This window comes from Alosa pseudoharengus, unplaced genomic scaffold, assembly GCF_046254945.1.
Source record: "Alosa pseudoharengus isolate Yale_2024_CS ecotype anadromous, Long Island Sound unplaced genomic scaffold, YU_APseudo_1.1 YU_APseudo_1.1_scf_2, whole genome shotgun sequence".
Taxonomy (NCBI): Eukaryota; Metazoa; Chordata; class Actinopteri; order Clupeiformes; family Clupeidae; genus Alosa; species Alosa pseudoharengus.
Window position 1 is genome coordinate 12,677,095 of NW_027468663.1, and position 20,000 is coordinate 12,697,094.

A 20,000-nucleotide genomic window follows, 5' to 3' on the forward strand; every position below is an offset into this window, starting at 1 on the left:
ACCAGACCCTTGTCAGTACACCATTTCTGTGAGAGAGAGAGAGAGAGAGAGAGAGAGAGAGAGAGAGAGAGAGAGAGAGAGAGAGAGAGAGAGGCTGGGCATGTGTTTCAGTCATTCGTGCCTGCAGTAGCATTGTCATGTCTGACAGCGCCCGTGGTGAACCAGCGATCTCAATTACCCGCTGTGTCGGGAGCATGCTCACTCACGTCTACCGGTCAAACGCGCTGACAGTGTGGGAATGTCGCCCTGCATGGGCCGCCAGTCCAGCCTGAGCCGCCTCAGTTCTGACCAGTCCACTACAGCCCACAAACCCGCAAGCTCCGGGTCTGCCAAAAGTCACAGGGTCACAGCTGCTACACGAGCCGCCATGCTGGCTCTGCAGATTGTGGCTGCCACGGGCCCCACCTCTGACGGATGGAGCTGGACGGCAACTGTAAGCACAGCTGTGCAAGGCTGAGAGTAGCCTGCTAATGATGCGATGAGTGTAAAACAGGGAAGAGGCACAACAATAGCAACAGAGCTGGTGGTGGTGGCTGAGTGACCAGTGGGGCGGACACAGCGTCCCCCTGCTGACCTGGCGGTGCTGTGATAACTCTCTTTACCCAAAAGGCATGATAACAATCGCCTCAGCCGCTGAAGGGGGTGGACAGTCTGGGCAGACTGTTGCTTGAAATCCAGCCGTCTCTCTCTCTCTCTCTCTCTCTCTCTCTCTCTCTCTCTCTCTCTCTCTCTCTCTCTCTCTCTCTCTCTCTCTCCACCCACCACTCTTCTCTCTCCACCCATCACATTCCTTTCTCTCTCTTTCTCTCACTCTCTCTCTCTCATCTAACGCACACTCAAATACCAATACACACTATTTTTCTTTCTTTTATAACTCTTTTTTCATCTCTCTCTCTCTCTCTCTCTCTCTCTCTTTTTCTGTCTCCCTTCCTGGTCCCGGAGGCCACTCAGAAAGGGCCCCATCAGAAAAACACAGACCAGCTGTTCCCTAGTGAAGACAGAAGTGAGGAGGAACATTGCAGAGAGAAACATTGCAGAGAGAAAGAGAGAAAAAAAGAGAGAAAAAGAGAGAGAGAAAGAGAGAGAGAGCTTATGAGTCTACCATTTATGCTGGCAGGCCATAAATACACACAGTTGTATGAAATTAAAGTAATTAGCGTGAGTAAAACACCTTTAGAAGACCGCACACACATACGCACACACAGACACACACACACACGCGCGTGCGCGGTGATGAACAGAATCATCTGTGTCCCCCTCAGCTGCAGCGCTGCTCGGGCGAAAACACGAACGGTGAACATAAACACGCTGGGAGATGTCCTCATCAGAGGTAACCGTTTCTTTCCCCTTTCTCTCTTTTCAAACCACCTCATTAATCCCATTCACTATCTCTGACGGCCCACCACACACAGATATGCAGTTCTCAATCGCAAATATGGCTTTAGAGCAAGGTAACACACACACACACACACACACACACACACACACACACACACACACCTAACACAGATGTGTACTGTATATCTCACACATATACACACACTCATCTTGCACACATGTGCACTCACATTCTGCCTCTTCCAACACTCCCCTGCACTCCCACTTCATCCAGGTGGAGGAGGCCATCAGACTAGGGCTTTCTGCGGCGCTGCAGTTCCGTGGGTTGGAACCCATCATCGGAATCTGCCCATTGATAAGGGAAACCTTGCCTGCGGGCAGCCGCCACCCCACACCTGGGCACAGTACTCCTCAAAGTCAACCGCATACTTTGCCAAGGACTTTGGTATGGAGTGTCGAGGGCAAGGCCGAGAGAGAGAGAGAGAGAGAGAGAGAGAGAGAGAGAGAGAGGGGGGGAAAGTGAGAGAGAGAGGGAGAGAGAGAGGGAGAGGGAGGAAGGTGGAGAGAGAACGCGACAGGGGAGAGAGAGCGAGAGAGAAACACACAGGGTGGGAACAGGAGAGCAGCAGCATGGGCTGTTTTTCATATCTGTTTATTGATCATGGCAGATGGCTGTCAATCAATCTTATCTGCTCTCAGCACACTCGGCTGTGGGTTTCCGGAGGGAGCCTGCAGGGCCACGGGCCCCTGCTAGGGGATTTGGGGGCTGTAATCATAGACCTTGAGCATATTTTCGCTGCTCAGGTTCATGTGTGTGTGTGTGTGTGTGTGTGTGTGTGTGTGTGTGTGTGTGTGTGTGTGTGTGTGTGTGTGTGTGTGTGTGTGTGTGTGTGTGTGTGTGTGTATCAGTGCCTGTTAGTAAGAGATAATATGTAGCAGACTGGTTGGACTCGCAGACTGAGGAAAACTCACCCTCTCAAACGAGGGGCCACTCCATTCTCACACCTCCGCGAGAGCGCGTGAGCACCAGATGTCTGTGCATGCTGCGCGTGTGATTGCGCACCCAAACCATAGGTTTTACAAACGCAGAACCCTCAGCAATATTGAGGGCTGCCAAGTCTGTTTATTTATCAATCAATCATCAATCAAACGGCAAACACAACCGGCTCCTCCACACCGTGGAGGAGCCTTTAGCGGAGGGCCAGCAGATGTGTGGACACCCTCGGCATGCGCTAACATTAACTCCGTCTGAACTCATTCCTCCGACTCAGCGCAGCTCCTAAAAAAGCTACACGCAACTTGAGAAAAACACACATGATCAAGGCAGCGCGGGGAATTATGTCTTGTTTCGACACGAGGGAGAGTGGAGTTGAATCAACACCACATCTGAGAGAGGCATGGGAGAGAGCGGCGTCTAAGCTCAGGGCCCCCGACGTGTTAGCGTTTATTATGTTTAGCCACGCCGATCCATCACCGCGGAGAAGTTCAAACTCCACCAGAACTCCCGACAGAATGCAAACATAATAAAGCTTTCCCAAGGGCCCCCCCGGGACCAGCCTGCATAACACATCTGTTTTTTTTTTTTTTTTTTAAAGCCCTTTAGTGGAGAATGCAGGAATTCATGGGCATTAGTGCTAATGTGAACTAGAGATTGCGCTTCGTTCGGAGAGAGAGAGTTTTGTCCTTACCTCGGCAGACGTTGCCGTTGTCGGGCTCGAAGCCGGCCTTGCAGGTGCAGCGTCCAATGGGCACCATCCACTCTCCGTCGCCGTTGCAGTAGAGCTTGATGGGCACGTCCACCTCCTCGGAGTTGGGGATGCAGACGCCGCGGGCGATGACCAGCGAGGTGCTCTCGGCGCCCGTCATGGTCTCGGGGAAGACGGCGAAGTTCTGCACCACGCTCGGGCACTTCTTGTAGAAGACGCGGACGGACAGCAGCGACATGCATGCGCCGTAGTCCTGGAAGGCCAGGTAGAAGCCGTTCTGCGAGAGCGGCCCGAAGCTGCGCACCTCCGTGTTGACCTTCATCAGGCGCCCGCCGAAGTCCACCTGCGAGAAGCTCTCGTCCGCCGCGATGGTGTCCACCTTCAGGTAGGGCGCCTCCATCCAGAAGGACGAGCCCTTGGTGGCGATGACCGAGTCTGTCTCATAGTAGTAGAGGTTGAAGGTCTCCTTGCAGGAGCCGGGGACGTTGGGGATGCTGCTGCAGTCGCGCACGGTGAACCGCATCTCCACGTAGATGCGCTGGGCGCCCCGACGGTCAATGAAAGTGGTTAGTAGCCAGTTGTTCTGGCTGGGTTCGAAGACGTTGCACACTTGGTACGTGCGGATGGTGTTGAGGTTCTCGTCGTAGCCGCTCACCTCCTCCCACTGCCAAAAAAAGAGAGGAATGAGGGGAAAAAACAGAAGACAACAAACTTGTAAGAGAGAGGGTAAGAAGGAAGGAAACAAGCTCGGAGTGGGATGTGAGATGCCTTACTCAGAGGTCTCGCACTACGGATGTTTTGGGTCGACTCAAGGCATTATCTCAGTCTGCATTAAAAATGAATGCCCTGCACTACCTCCAGGAGTCTTTCAGAGTAACACTAACATCTCCATCCCAAATTCCCCCGATTATGAATTATAAATGCAGACTAACATGATCTATTTTCTGTAATGTACTTATTTTGTGCTGGAATTTCAGAGACGCACATTTAATTGTTAACTGAATCTATTTCTCACACACTTATTTCTCTCTCTCTCTCTCTCTCTCTCTCTTACACACACACGCACACACACACACACAGAGCACAGACATAAGCTGTAATTACCTGAGTCGTGAGCCACACTGTCTTGGCCAAGCATGACTTGGCACTGACTTGCACATTATGGAATGCTATGCGTAACAATTTCGAGATTAGGTGCTATTGAATTACAATTAAACAGGAAGTGAGTAGTGCATGGCAGCAGAGTGTAGCCTCCGTGTGATCACTGGTAAAATAGCATCATTGGCACAGCTTTCTACGCAGTCTGAAACACGAGACGGGTGCAAGGAGCACATTAATCCAGCGGGAACTGCTTTGCGTGTTTCCGTGCCAACAACTTCAGAGTGCCACATTAACGCTACAGTAACTGTGCCAGCAACACACATATGGACACACACTCACACACACATAGACACACAGATGCGGCTACACACTGTCCCTATGCAGAAACACATCACTAGTGGTTGTAGCTGCAAACAGATGAGACACACCCTCCCCCACACACACGGACACCAAAAACACACGCACAATCTCACACATCAACACATTTTATCTGCCGTTAAAATCCAATCCAAGTGGGACCAATTCAATTTATTGATGCATTAAGTCCGACAGAGCAGGCTCTGGTTCTACACTGATGTGCTGAATTAATAACAACCAGATGTGGTCAGTCACAGTGTGGCTGTCATGAGACCATCACACTCACCATGGCACAAAACCAAATTTACGGGTTTGCATGTTTGTGTGAATTAACAAGCGTGAGCCTGTAGTGTGTGTTTATGCATGTGTGTGTGTGTGTGTGTGTGTGTGTGTGTGTGTGTGTGTGTGTGTGTGTGTAAATATATGTGTATGTGTCTGTTATAATCCAGCTGAATCCCGCCTGACCCATCTCTCACAGTCCCAGAGCATGCCAGCTGTAAGGTTGTGTCTGGGACATCTGTGGCGACTCTGACCATTTTGTCATTCGCCTGCTGCCTGCCTGACACACACACACACACACACACACACACACACACACACACACACACACACACACACACACACACTCCACAAAGGCAGGCAAACACTGCGACCCCCCGGGTAATCTTGACCGCTTTTATCAAAACAGGCGACTGTGTGAGCAAAGTTTTAAACGTGATACCCTCGAGTTCCCCTGAGCTGAGCAAGCAGAGGAGGGAGGGGGGCAATAAAAGACCTTTTGAGGTCTCTCCACAGGACGGCCATCTCAGAGATATGTAGCGATAAAAAAAATAAAGAAATAAGTCAAAGTTGGCGTCCAAAAGGGAAATGGAGAGTGGTTTGACTGCAGATGGGGGTGAGAGGGGAGGCATAGGGGAGTGCGGAGGGTGGTGGAGTACAGAGGGTAGGGGTGGTGGAGTACGGAGGGTAGTGGAGTACGGAGGGTGGGGGTGGTGGAGTACGGAGGGTGGGGGAGTACGGAGGGTAGGGGTGGAGGAGTACGGAGGGTAGGGGTGGGGGAGTATGGAGGGTGGGGGTGGTGGAGTACGGAGGGTAGGGGTGGGGGAGTATGGAGGGTGGGGGAGTACGGAGGGTGGGGGAGTACGGAGGGGTGGTGGAGTACGGAGGGTGGGGGAGTACGGAGGGTGGTGGAGTACGGAGGGTAGGGGTGGGGGAGTACGGAGGGTGGTGGAGTACGGAGGGGTGGTGGAGTACGGAGGGTGGGGGAGTACGGAGGGTGGGGGAGTACGGAGGGTGGGGGTGGGGGAGTACGGAGGGTGGGGGAGTACGGAGGGTGGGGGAGTACGGAGGGTAGGGGAGTACGGAGGGTAGGGGTGGGGGAGTACGGAGGGTGGTGGAGTACGGAGGGGTGGTGGAGTACGGAGGGTGGGGGAGTACGGAGGGTGGGGGAGTACGGAGGGTGGGGGAGTACGGAGGGGTGGTGGAGTACGGAGGGTGGTGGAGTACGGAGGGTGGGGGAGTACGGAGGGTGGAGGAGTACGGAGGGTAGGGGAGTACGGAGGGTAGGGGTGGGGGAGTACGGAGGGTGGTGGAGTACGGAGGGTAGGGGAGTACGGAGGGTGGGGGTGGGGGAGTACGGAGGGTGGGGGTGGGGGAGTACGGAGGGTGGGGTTGGTTGAGTGCTCAGTTGGCACTTGGAGACAAGTGGAAAAGGTCAGCTGAGCGGGATGTTACACAAATGCAAGCTTACTGTGAAAACAACATCAAAGACAAAAGCATGCAGGTACAATAAAATACATTAAAAAAATATATACGCGTACCGGTAATAAATAAATCCTACATTCTGAGATGCACTGAAGCGAATTTCATTTGTTTATTTGTTTGATACTTTCTCTATGCACTTTTTTTTTCATCATAATTTACTTCACTACACTCCTATATAGCACTTCAACTCCACTGACCTACTTCCTATTCCTAGATTCTTCCCCACACATTCCAAGACAATTTAACACATCCCAGTGTACGCACACAAAAGCAGTAATTGGGGATATCTTTCAAACGACCTCCCTCTTATCATTAAGCCAAATGGGGAGTTGGCTTTCTCCGAGCAACCCGGCCCCCAACCCCCCCTTACGCCTCTGCACTCTCAGTCTATCAACAAGCGGGGATGTGTGCACTTCCTAATGTACTACCACTGCTCCCAGATCTCCATACATCTCCCAGCCTACATGAAGCCAAGCACCGTGGGGAGGTGTGTGGGGCGGGTGGGGGGGATGTATGAGGGGGGGGGGGGGGGGCTTCCCCTGACCTTTCTACATGCCTAACACTCAATAAATCCAGGAGGGGAGAGGGAGGGTGTGTGGTGAGGATGTGGGGTGAGCCCACCTCATCAGTTACTCCCGAGGAACGGGCTGCACAAACGAGCCAGAGACCTAATGAGGCCCATCATGTAGCGCATGTGTAATAAAGGCTTTATAGACGCATGGTTTGGGGCTGGATGTCTTGATGCGTAGGGGTGGGGAGGGGAGGCATGGGGGTGGATGGGATAGATAGAGGACATGGTGATGGGGTGGGGTGAGGTGTGTGTGTGGATGGGCTTTGTGCCCAACACGGCTAACATGATTAACGAGTTTACAGAAATCCCAGGCTCAAATTAAAGCTTACAGTACTCTCTCTCCCCCTCCTCTCTCGCTCTCTCTCTCTCTCTCTCTCTATCTCTGCCCCTCTTTCCATTGCCTGTCTTTGGCCTGTAATGACCATTCATCAGCATTAGACGGACCTGTCCATTCAAGCGCTCAGCAGCCATTAATACTGAGTGGCACAGCAACCCCCATCCCCACCCCCATCCACCATCCACCGTGCGGGAGAGTCTGGGGATACTCGCACCCCGGTCTGCCCAAATGACTGCCATCTTTCATAAGACGGACCCTACGGGGGGCCACGTCCCAGACAATGAAAGGTGCTGAATCCGCTCTCATGAAACCTCTCGGTCTCTCTCACTCACAGCCATATTCCAGTGCTGCTGCCTGCTTTATGTAGCCAAAGGGAATTACTGACATCGCTGCCTCCACTTGCTAATATATGCGCTCCGAGTCACAGTGGCGCTAGGCTAACATTGGCACGCTCTCTCTCTCACTGCCTTACTTACACTCCTGGAAATATGTATGTGCGAACGCAGGGTGATTTAAAATCTCTCGGAGAGGACCAACTCCAAGCTCGGCGCGCTCGGTTAATGCCCCTCGCTGTATAGCTTCTCACAGTCCTTTCCCTTTGGCTGTACCTGTGTGCAGTAGCACTCATCAAACATGCGGCACCAACAGTGTCAGGCTGCCAGGAGAGTCATTACAGAGGAGCTCGACGAGATAGATGGGAGTGCGGAAACGTAAATAGAGAATTATCACAACTCATTACCCCTGAATGAGCCAAGCGTTCTTATCAGGCACTGACGGCCTTATTGAATGCACCTGTACTAAAAGGGTTCTTTGATTGAATTAAAAACAGAGGCAGAAAACGCTGTTCCGTGCTTAACCCCTGATTATCGGACGGAACAAGACTTGCACATCCACGTAACAATGTCCATCTAGACAGCAGGAGAGGAGGGGAGAGGAAGGGAAGTGGAGTGGGGTAGGGTGGGGGGTGAAGACAGATAAAGCCTTCTAGTGGCCGCAGCTGCTCAGAAGTGCATCAGAGTCACAATTAACTATTTATCTAATGTAATATACATCTGCTGCCTTTCCACTCTCTAAAGACACACACACACACACACACATCAGATACACACACACAAGCTTACACACACACACTCACACACACACACACACACACACACACACACACACACACACACACACACACACACACACACACACACACACACACACACACATATATATCAATGAAGTAGGGGAAACAATAATGGTGGATCATCAGCAATCACCCTGTCCATAATGGAACTCTCTTGTCCAAACATCCATTTAGGGGGATAGGAGGGGGCTTAAAATAACATCCCTTGTCCAGCACTGTGTATATTTAGTGGCTGCATCCTGGTGACATGGGGTCCGAGCGCTGCTGCTGCACTGCATAATTTAGCGTGATTTTAAGGTAAACAAGCGTTCCGCATGACAAGAGAGAGTAGCGTTTCTCCGCAGCCTCCCTCTCCATCCATGTTCTGAGTCAATCCCCCACACCACCACCTCCCACCACCACCCCATTTCAGTTACTGGAAATGAACACTGAGGAGGAGGCTCAGAGATTTCCTCCACCATTCTCACAGCAGCTCTCATAGTTCCTGAAATGATTCTACTTTTATTGTACCTCTACAGAAGATGCCGTGAAAAGGAAGAAGAGAAAAACACCTCTGTCCCTGTTCAACTGCACCCATATCTCAGCGTAGGTGGCAATAAAGCACTGCTTACTTAAATGAGATTTAAGATGAGAGCTTTTCTTTATACCATGTTTTTTTTTTGTTCAAGTAATAATATAGAACATTGGTTTGGTTTGGAGTTTTTTTATGGGCCACAGTGAGAAGAGTGTGGGTGCTAAGGATTGAGGCGAGAGAGCGAGAGAGAGAGAGAGAGAGAGAGAGAGAAAGAGAGAAGGAGTGATCTTAATGTTTGTGTTAATGACCGCGGGTTAGAGCGCTCCCGACTGTGAAGATGAGATGGAGGCGAGCTAATGCATTCAACCGAAGCGCTCCCCGACCCTGATCGCGCCGTCGCTAAAGCGCTTGTGCGACATTGATACAGACCCCTCATAAAAGCCATTCATCATATTGATCTCCTGTCGTTACTCTCTGCCAAGGGAGAGAAAAAGAAATGAGGGGGGTAGGAGGTGTGTGTGTGTGTGTGTGTGTGTGGGGGGGGGGGGGCGAGTGTCCATCCAAACTGAAAAGAAGATGATGAAGGGAGATCAGGAAATGTCCTTGACAAGATTAGGCAGCATCAGAAGGGGCTAGTTGATACTGTTGAAAGTGTTTTTGTTTTGTTTCCCCTATTTCCTTCTGACATCATATCATCATATCTTCACTGAGGTGGGGTATACGTCTGAGTGACTGGTAAGTACAAAGTATGAACACACACACACACACACACACACACACACACACACACACACACACACACACACACAAACCCCATCTTCTTCATCTGTCTCCTCTGGTGCTTATAAAAGTCAGCCATGCCAGATATTGATGTTGTCAGTGTGCCAGTGAGTGAGACGGAATATAACTATAAGACTCAGGAACTAGCAGGCCAAGGCCCCCTCTACCACGCCCCCCCCCCTTCCATCAGTACACAGCTTTACAGCTCTACCTGCTGAAGGCTGAGAGGTCTACAGAGATTGGAAACGGAGCTGATCCAGAGCCAAACGTTCACTCAAAACAACAACCAAAAGCCATCTACAGCATCACATTTGCACCCATAATCCACCGCGTTCCACACATAACGTCTCCGTGCCAATAGCTCTTCACACAGACAGGTGAAGGCCCCTTTGCAAGGAACTGGCTGTACAGAGCAGGGTAAGCCATTCCTATCCAAATGGCCTGACCCCCTCCACCCACCTTCTCTAGCTGCCCGCTGAATCCACGTCTCTCTCTCTCTCTCTCTCTCTCTCTCTCTCTCTCTCTCTCCTTTTCTGGGTGGAATGGATGGGGGTACTTCATTATCTTTCAGTTTTACCCAGATCCATCGTTAGGACCACTCTTTCAAGTCACACTCAAAAGGAAAGCAGGAACACTAAGCTCTGATGGGCAGACATGATGGAGTTAGCACTCCTGTTTCCAAAGCGTCGTAACTTCTCAAGCAAGAAAGACATGCAAATAAAAAAATAAAAAACTGAACATGGCGACAGATTGCTGTTTGGCGAACAGCACGCATTAAAAAAAACGTCCATTACTGGCGCGTCACAGTGCTTTTCTCTGGCAGGTGAGGCAACCCGAGAGCTTTCCAGTGAGCACCTCCATTAATGTCGGAGCGATGACGTGAGTCGTGGCTACAGCCCGCTGCCAAACGCAGAGGAAGGGCCTGGGAAAGGAAGGACGTGGTGCATAAATGGATTTCTGTAGGGACTCGTTTGGTATCGGACCTCTTTTGCACTGCTCATGGTGGGGCTTGTATTTACTCTAAAGGGTCCGGACAAATTTTTTTGTAACAGATGACATCTGTTAACTGAAAAAAAAAAAAAAACTTCTCTGCAAACTCATGAACCCAGCTTTAAGGTAACCTCCAATCAACGCAGCCTCCTTCACAGTATTATTTTCGATATTGTGTTTGTGACAGAGGCGTATGTGTAGTGTGCCACAAGGCAAAACAGGCACGTGTTTAGACTGGGTGCTGCAGTGAGAGAGAGAGAGAGAGAGAGAGAGAGAGAGAGAGAGAGAGAGAGCCTGGTGTTAGCCCTGATACATGCAGAGACGTGATTACTATTATCATTTCTGATTGGGCGTTTTATTGTGCAGCTCCGCGTCTGCCGGCGTGTCTGCGTGCAAATGATTATTTTGGGCCGAGGCGTAGTAGAGTGGCGGTGGCGCGCGGCTCAGGCTGATGGATGAGAGGATGGAGCAGACGCGAGAAGATCCAGACTCTCACCTCCCTCCGGTGGCAGCAATGCTGCTTCCTCCGACTCCATAATTGGGGACTCCATTTTTGATTACAGAAGTGTGTGGGAGCTGGGTGGTGGGGGGGGGGGGGGGGGGGGGGGGGTGATGCACTATATGGGAACACTTTCCTCTCTTTCTCAGCAGGGGGAAAAAGACAATGGGAAGATTTGCTGACCGTGTGTGGTGGTGGTGCCTCGCAAATGTAATTCCACTTGCTCCTGAATTACATTTGCTTTTTTTGTTTCTCTTTCTCTCTCTCTCTACAGTTTCGCTGACAGACTTCATTAAAAGTGTATTTGTCTCCCAGGGGAAATATGCGCCGTAGGTACAATATTTGCCATTAGGCTTCATTACACGCTTCTTATTTTCTTTTTGAAATCCATTTCTGAGAATCACTCACTCCCTGTAATGTCCCTGCACAGTTTAGCTGCGTGTTCTTTGGGTTAGGATTGGGCCTTTATAAGCTCGCATGGTAGCTTTGTCTCAGACTCGCTTTTGATCAATCTTTTTGTATCATTCAATGCTTCATTATTTCTTTGCAAAAACCTGGGACAACCTCGAGCAAGTACAAATGTTTGAGAATCAGTTGAAAGAGCCCTGCGGATATTTACACATGTGCCAGGTAAGGAGAGTAGCAAAAAAAAGCTGAATGCCTATTATTCCATCCGAGCAGAAAATCATAATAAATAAAAGGTAGGCAATTTACCAAATTCATTTTATTCACCTTAAAGCAGTGGGTTGGAAAATGAGCTTGTTATTAATGCAAAGCCAACTGAATAGCGCCAGCAAAGCGTAGAGGGGGAGCAATGCCATAAATCAAGGCAGAGGTGTTTGGCTGTGAGGCTAAAAGATGCCACACTGATGAGCTTCAACTGTTACTAACTGAAAATAAATAAAACGCATCACACACTTATTTAGAGAATTCGGGGCTGCGTCCAACATTTCATCATAAAATTGATCCATCGGTAGGAGGAGAAATGCATCATTTGGTACTTATGCTCAGCAGAAGTGAATTGCAATACATCTCAATGAAATACCCGACCGTGAAATGTTTCAAACGTTCAGCCAAACACAGGAGGCATCCTATGTGCCTCAAAGACCCAAACCCGAGAGCATCCATGAAGGCGTGTCTGTTGCTAGTGGAAACAATACGTCTGGTAATCCATTTATAAGATGGCTTATGCTTTGTGATGTGTAGGGGAAACATGGATAAACAAGGGCTCTGCCAGGCTTTATAGTACAGCTTTGAAAGAAAACAGGATTATGTTCTGGATAGGATGAATAGATAGAGAGCTGGGCAGCGGAGGGGAGAAGAGGTGTCAGTCAGGCTGTGGGACCCCGTGGTCCTGTGGCCCTGTGGATAGGGCCCTCCTGGGGCTGTTTAGGGACACAGACAAAGGAGGCAGCCAGAGGGAGATGGAAATCTTAGCCCATTATCGCCATGGCTCCGCACACCGTACTCGCTGTCCAAAGAGACCGAGAGAGAAAGAGAGGGAGAGAGGGACAGGGAGGGGATGAAAGCGGAACAATGTGTGACACCTCCGACAGCCCAATCCACAAAGCAGAGACAAAGAGACGGGGATAAGAAGACCAGAGCTAGTAGAGAGAGAGGGAGAGAGAGAGAGATGGGGAGGGAGAGAGAGAGAAAGAGAGAGATTGAAGAAAAGGACAAAAGTGTTGTTGAGCAAAGGCATGACCTGTGGAGCAGTAGTGTACAATTAAGGTCCCTTCTCCCATCCGGCTCAAAATGGAGGTAATTTTTGTTTGGGGAGTTTCAAGGTCACTGCAACTATTGGCAGCTTTCATTCAATATAATGTTTTTTTCTCTCTCTCTTTCTCTCTCTCTCTCTCTCTGTTGGAAAGCAGTCTTTACAGCTATTTTGGTCCACAAAAATTGGGCACATACTGTGGAGCTGAACATATAAGCTCAGCAATCAAGATCGGTATTTTATTTATTTCCAGAAGCATTCTGATAGCAATAAGACAGTGCAAGGGACTGTGATGACAGGAACTCAATCAAATACCAATCTTAGACTTGTAAGAACAGCAAACTGAGTCTGATAGAAACATGTCAGTATACGCTCCTTCTAAGTCAAAATAAAAAGGTCAAGGTGCACTGTCTCTGTACTGTTTTCACACACACACACACACACACACACACACACACACACACACACACACACACACACACACACACACACACACACACACACACACACACATAATCCAAAGGACATTGGTGAGGGACCTTTCATTTCTGCTCTACACATTTTTGAAAGTGATTACATCTGTCACCTAAGGCAGGGTTTATTAGCTGGCCTTGAACGCCATGCCTCCAATCATCCAATGAGATTGATGGCGGAGAAAGAATGTTTGTGAGAAAAGAGAGAGATAATATCCCACAGGTGGAATGTATGTGTAGGTGGCACATCAAAAAGAGAGTGTTTGTATGAAAGTATGTCGGGTATTTTATGTGAGAGTATATGTATGCTTGTGTGTACATATTATTTGTGTGTGTGTGTGTGTGTGTGTGTGTGTGTGTATGTATGTACTGTAGGAGACATAAACTGTGTGTATAGATGTGCATTGGTACAAGAGCACATATGGCCTAAGTGCATCTCTGTGTGTGTGTGTGCACGTTTGTGTGCATGAGTGTGTGTGTGAACAATTTTTCATGCTCACCTGGCCACTGAGGCGTGAGCAGCTTTGCTTGCTGTCGTTTTTCCCTTTCCGATTCATTTCTCCTTCAACCACCTCCACTCCTCTTCTCCCAACCTTGACTCCAAGTTACGACCCCCCCTCCTCCTCCTCCTCTCACACCACCTCACTCCCTCCCTCTCTCCTCCCCTCAACCCAGTCCAGATTACTGGGCCCAGCTAGACAGACACAGAGCCAGAAAGGGAGATGGAGAGAGAGAGAGAGAAAGAGAGAGAGATGAAAAGAAGGGGGAACAGACAGGGAGAGAGAGAGATGGAGGGGGGGTAAGAGCCCCCCTGGCTGAAGGCAAGCAGCTGGCTAAAGGTTCGACATGAATATTTGAAGGCCGGCCGTCTGGCCCACAGATGGCGTGCTGGGAAGCCACTGCCGTCCGTTCCATGCAGTGGACGCACAAGAACCAATAAAAGACACGCGTCAACACCTGACAGGGCTGTCGGCGGTGATGTGATGCATCGTGATGGCCACAGCACCTAGCCTAACAGTCTCATTGACGGACAGACAGACACATAGATGGATGGGTGTGATGGAAGGGTGTTGAATAGCAGAGTGTGTGTATATTAGTTTAATGTGTGTGTGTGGGTGCGTGTGTGTGTGTGTGTGTGTGTGTGTGTATGTGTGTGAATTAGTGAATGTGTGTGAGTGTGTGTGTGTGTGTGTGTGTGTGTGTGTGTGTGAGTGTGTGTGTGTGTGTGTGTGTGTGTAAGATGGGGATGAAGATAGATAGTGTGTGCATATGGGGGGGGGGGGTCTATTAGCTCATCTCTCTCTGAATTACAGACACCTGCCAGACTAGTGCGGCGTCTCCGCTCCGGCCGTCCCCAGGCGCTCCCCGGGAGTAATGGAGGGGCAGCTCCTCTGGGCCACACAAACCATTGGGGCCAGGGAGGGAGGGAGGGGGCAGAGCTGGTGGTAGTAGGGGTGGAGGGGGGTGTAGGAGAGGATGGGGGTGTGCTAAAGTGCAGCTATTAAAGCTGCTTGTTGCCCCTCACACCACCACCACCACCACGCAGCACCCCCCCCCCCCCAGCCCCGTTCTTAATCCCCCACCCCTTTCTCCCAGCTCTCCAGCTCACATGAGAGGAGTTAACCCCATTCCCCTTTCACACGCAAAGCTATTTCAGACGGGGTGATGAGGGGTTTCTTTCTTTTTTTCCCTCTCTCTCTCTCTCTCTCTCTCTCTCTCTCTCTCTTTTCACTCACTCAGGTCCTCAAATCCCTCATAACACCCCCCTTCAGCACTGGCCAGACGAAACCCATACACTCTCTCTCTCTCTCTCTCTCTCTCTCTCTCTCACACACACGAACACACACACACACACTAATTTCCCTCTCCTTACCAACATGTACTCCCAGACAACTCACTTACCCACAAACAGTGCACTCTTCTCACGCCATCATCTCCAGCCAAACATCCTCGCATCACCCCACACAGAGCAGCTCCCTCCATGTCTTACAGGCATACACACACAAACAGAGACCTTCTCTCTGGCTTTTACACAGACACACACACACTTCCCTTCAGTTTCTTTCTGCGTCAGTGACTTCTGTGTGTGTCTCTGTGTGTGTGTGTGTGTGTGTGTGTCTCTGTGTGTGTGTGTGTGTGTGTGTGTGTGTGTGTGTGTGTGTGTGTGTGTGTGTGTGTGTGTGTGTGTGTGTGTGTGTGTAGAACACAGCCATCTCTGTCTCCCCAATTACCTTTCACGCCTGCTCGCCCCGCTGGCCGCCAGGGGTCAGGGGTCACCCGGCTCTCCAGGATCCCATATTTAATTCATCATCACTCAGCTGCTGCTGAGCACTGCTCGCCCGTGTGGGGGGAGGGGGGTGGGATGTGTTGGTGTGGACCAGGGGGTCATGGGTTGGCGGATTAGCTTCAGTCAGTTAGCATCCCAACCGGCCGCCACCATCTTTAAAAATGGCATCTGACGTGTGCTCATTTCCGGCCACTTTTTCACGCCGAACCAATTAGGTGGCACATTGTTGGTGGACACAAAAGTATGTTGTCTGTGTGGATAAGTGTATGAACTGGCAATTTCTTACTAGGAGGATCAGACAATCCACTTGAACGACATCATTTGTGACCATTTATTTAATCATAAAGACACAAGCAGCCCAACTGAATGTGTGTTTATATGTGGTTGTTTTTTTTTTCCCTTTTTTTATACACTTTGCTTTTTATACATTTTTATACACTTGCATTCAACATTGACTTGACATTCAGCATTGACTTGACTTGACTTGACAGTATGACTGAATGACAATGCGTTTACCACCATTATTACCATATACTGTATAAGTGATGTGTGTGCATATGGCTCATTTTCCGATTTCAGCGACTTGCTCCACACTTTTCATTATCAACCAACTTGATTGGACGCATTCACTTTAACAGAGAGAAGGAATGTATTTTTTGTGTGTGTGTTTATTGCAGGAAGGGGACATGTTGTTTTGTTTCGTTTATGTTTTTTTTTTAATTATTATTTCTGTTTTCCACGAGTTGTCAAATGCAATTTGCCATCTCCCCTCAGCTTTGAAATGAGAAGTGAGCGACCCAGCTATTTACAACTGTGACATACAAACATACTGCTGCACAACACCCTCCCTGAGCTCATGGGAGTTTGCGTGTGTGTGTGTGTGTGTGTGTGTGTGTGTGTGTGTGGGGGGGGGGGGGGTTGGTTAGTCAGACACAGAGCATGCCACCGCTGTGGAACTCAACCAGCACAGACGAGCCTTTCAGGTGTATTTTTCATCATCTCAGCCAATCAACACGTTTTCATTATGTGGGTCAACTCTCATACCTGTCTGATGCTTATGGATCTGTAAAACACAAAACACAAAGCACTCCCACCGTTCACTGAATAAATACTTTTTCAAACAGATGACGAAGGAACAGCAGTAACAGCACAAGTTTGGCACACCAGAAAAAATACAGTATATGCTGCATGTCTGTTCTCTAAAATATTAATGTGAATGTATATTTTTTGTGAAGAGAAAAAAAATGCAATAAAAACAGTGTGTTCCAAATATGTCAGGTCTGTTCAGCCTCTGATTCAGTCTTGCTAACATGGTGCTTAGGTTAGCAGCCAACCATATTACATTACCATATGTTTGGAAAATATAGAATATCTATCTGAATATGTCAAACTGTAGAAAATAAAAGTTATTCATTAATGTATGAAATGGTTTGTCTGCCTGAGGAACATTCAAGCCCAATATGCATGGTTCTCTTCGGTGTTTAATACACACACACACACACACACACACACACACACACACAGAGAGAGAGAGAGAGACGCACACATCAATACGCAGGCAGCCAAGGTTCAAGGCACATCCAGACTGCAGACAGCTTTAGGAAAATGTTCTGAAGGATCAGTTTCAACCATCAGGTTGTTCTCTCCCCTTCAGCGAAATCTTACAAACATGACCTGTCTGTCTGTGTGTTTCACTGCAGCCATCCTCTCTATGGAAAACACAGTGGCAGAGTTCCACTGCCAGGCTGTCCGGGCTACACTGGTGCTGAGCAGCAGCAGAGGAAATGTTATTTCTCACTGCCGGGGAAGGCTGCATAAGATAACATCGCCTGAAAGATGGAACTCTGCCTGGCATATGAGGAGACGTGACCTTACAGAGGGGCGACCCTAGCCTGCTCTGAGGTCTCTTCCTCCTCCTCTTCCTCGTGTGTCTGTCTTTTATCTTCCTCTGCGCGAGGAGAGGGAGAAATGAACAACGAAACAGCAACCCCCAGAAGCTTGTTTATTTTTATTTTTCCTGCTCGGTGATCTTTGGCGGAGGACGCAAGGAGGAGAGGAAGAGGAAGAGGAGGAGGGCGAGTCCCTCGGCTGCTCTGGCTGCCTGTCGGCGTGGCTTGAGGCTTGGCTCCGTGCCACGCCGTATTAGATGCGGCCGCCGTGATTCTCCAGTCAGATGCCAGAGAAGGGGAAGCCCCTCGGCAGGGAGGAAAAGACGAAATGAAAAAAGAAAGGATAAAAAGAAAAACTGGAAGGAGAGTGATGTTTATTCTAAGAAAGATAGCACTGGACAAAAAAATGTGTCATAACCTACTTTTCAAGTCCAGTAATCTACTGTAATGCACTTGAATGCGCATGTTTAACCCTAACAACAACAGCCACAGTGATCAACAAATCTTAAAGGGTTACATTCCTTCACGCAACCTCAGCTAAGATGTTTTGCATGTTCGCATTCAAGCTTTCACATTTGAAAATACAAAAAAAAAAACGCATTTTCAAAATAAGATGGCCATTTTTCGGCGTCCTGTCTCCTGAGCTTGTGCTTCACATACACACACTGAAACCACTCCAACTCCCCAATCTCATTAGATGCGGCTTTCTACCTGTACTCCACACTATTGTGGGTCCAGACAAGTATTTAAAAGGATTTGGCGAGGCCCTCTGAGCTTAAGTGGATCCATTATGTCATTAAATCGTCATGAATATAAACGGCGAGAAAATAATAGCCATTACACTCAAACAAGCATAGCACGACTTCAGGTGTCGTTGATGAGCTGTTGGTTGGCGAGTCTGACATTGATCTCTTCGCTTCCATGACAGAAGGGAGAGCTGGAGTGAGTGCACCTGGAGCCTGTAATGGCTTCTCACATCACTGTTGTTTTTATCGTCAGTGTGTGTGTGTGTATGTGTGTGTGTGTGTGTGTGTGTGTGTGTTGTTGATTTCTAACCCTTCCATCACTCTTACTAACTCATTTACAAGCACAATCTAACTTGCACTCACTCTCTCTCTCTCTCTCTCTCTCTCTCTCTTTTACCCTCTCCTTCTCTCTCTCCCTGTCTTTCTCTTGCACACTTCCTCCTTCTCTGTCCCTCTCTCACTCCATCTTTCCTAATCTCCCCCACTCTCACTCTTTCTCTCCGACATGTCTTCAGCTCTACAGTACACTTACCCCTGATCCTGGGTATGCCGTCCAACCCAGCTCCGCTGTTGCCGTGCGAGTGTCCATCACGGTTTCTGCAGAGAGAGAGAGAGAGAGAGAGAGAGAGAGAGAGAGAGAAGAGAAGAAAATTACATCAGGACTTTTAAGACCAATATTTGTTATTGTGTTCTCAGCTTCCCTGCATGCACCATCACTTTGGCATCAATGTTCTCTTAGAGAGGCGGCAGAGGTGATCTACTATCTACAAGACAGAGAAGAGTATCAGTTCCCATGTTTCCCTCTCGTGTGAAGAACAGATGTCATTTGAGATTACCAGTCAATCTATATGGCTGTATAAGTGCTCTGGGTCTGGGTCAGTGCTAATCAGTATGGGCATCAGCTAAGGGGTATCCATTACTGGACAAGACATCAATCCTCTCCAGGGGTTCGCGTGCCTTCTCAAGGCATACACACAGGGATGGTGGTGAAAGCACAACACAGGAAGAACACGCCAGGTCAGCAAGCCTTTCCAGGACTATGTAACATGTCAACACATGCAATCCAATCACACTAATAAGTGTTCATTTACATTCAATGTGTGGGCTTTGTGTAGTATAGGGTTGTTGTTGAAGGTATGGATAATCTTTGCTCTCCCGCTGATATCTGGTGTATCAATCAGGAACCTTTGTTTACTGAATTGCTTCAGCTATTTGGCACCACAGAATCTAGCATCTAGCTATACAACTACACTGGTCTCTCTTTCCATCTTTCCCTCTCTCTCCCTTGTCCACCCCTCTCTTGTTCTCTCTCTCCATCCCTCTCTTGCCCCCCCCCAACCCCCTCTCTTGCTCAAACACAGCATCAAGGGAAAAGCGCAAGCTGACACTGCCTAACAAATGCACTCTACAAACATACACACACATTCATACACATACACACACACACAAACACACACACACACACACACACACAGAAAAAGAGAGAGAGAAAGAGAATAAAGAGAGAAAAATTCAAAACAAAAGAGAGAGAGAGAGGAGGGAGAGAGAGAGATCATGAGAGAGACCCAGCATTCTCAGCTGTGGGCCTAACCTGCTCTGACATTCCTCACAGGATGACGCCTGGCACATCAGGCCCAGAATTTATCAGGATGTTTTGATTAATGCTGCCGTTGGTTGGCACATCGGGGGGAAAGCCGATATTGTTCCGCGTGCCAGTGTCGTTCTCCCGGCCCTGGATTTATTGCCGCTCTTGCTCCCTCTCTCCATCTCTCTCTCTCTCTCCCACTCATTCTCTCTCT

At 49.0% G+C, this 20,000-nt stretch overlaps 1 protein-coding gene across 1 annotated transcript in view; it reads right to left on the reverse strand.

Annotated features, from left to right (window-relative positions):
• The window catches only part of ephb1 (EPH receptor B1), a 223,164-nt gene that overhangs the window by 110,179 nt on the left and 92,985 nt on the right, over positions 1–20,000 (reverse strand). Inside the window, 2 exon segments of the mRNA XM_076293772.1 lie at positions 3,027–3,708; positions 18,734–18,798. Of these exon segments, the coding sequence (XP_076149887.1) occupies positions 3,027–3,708; positions 18,734–18,798 (747 nt within the window).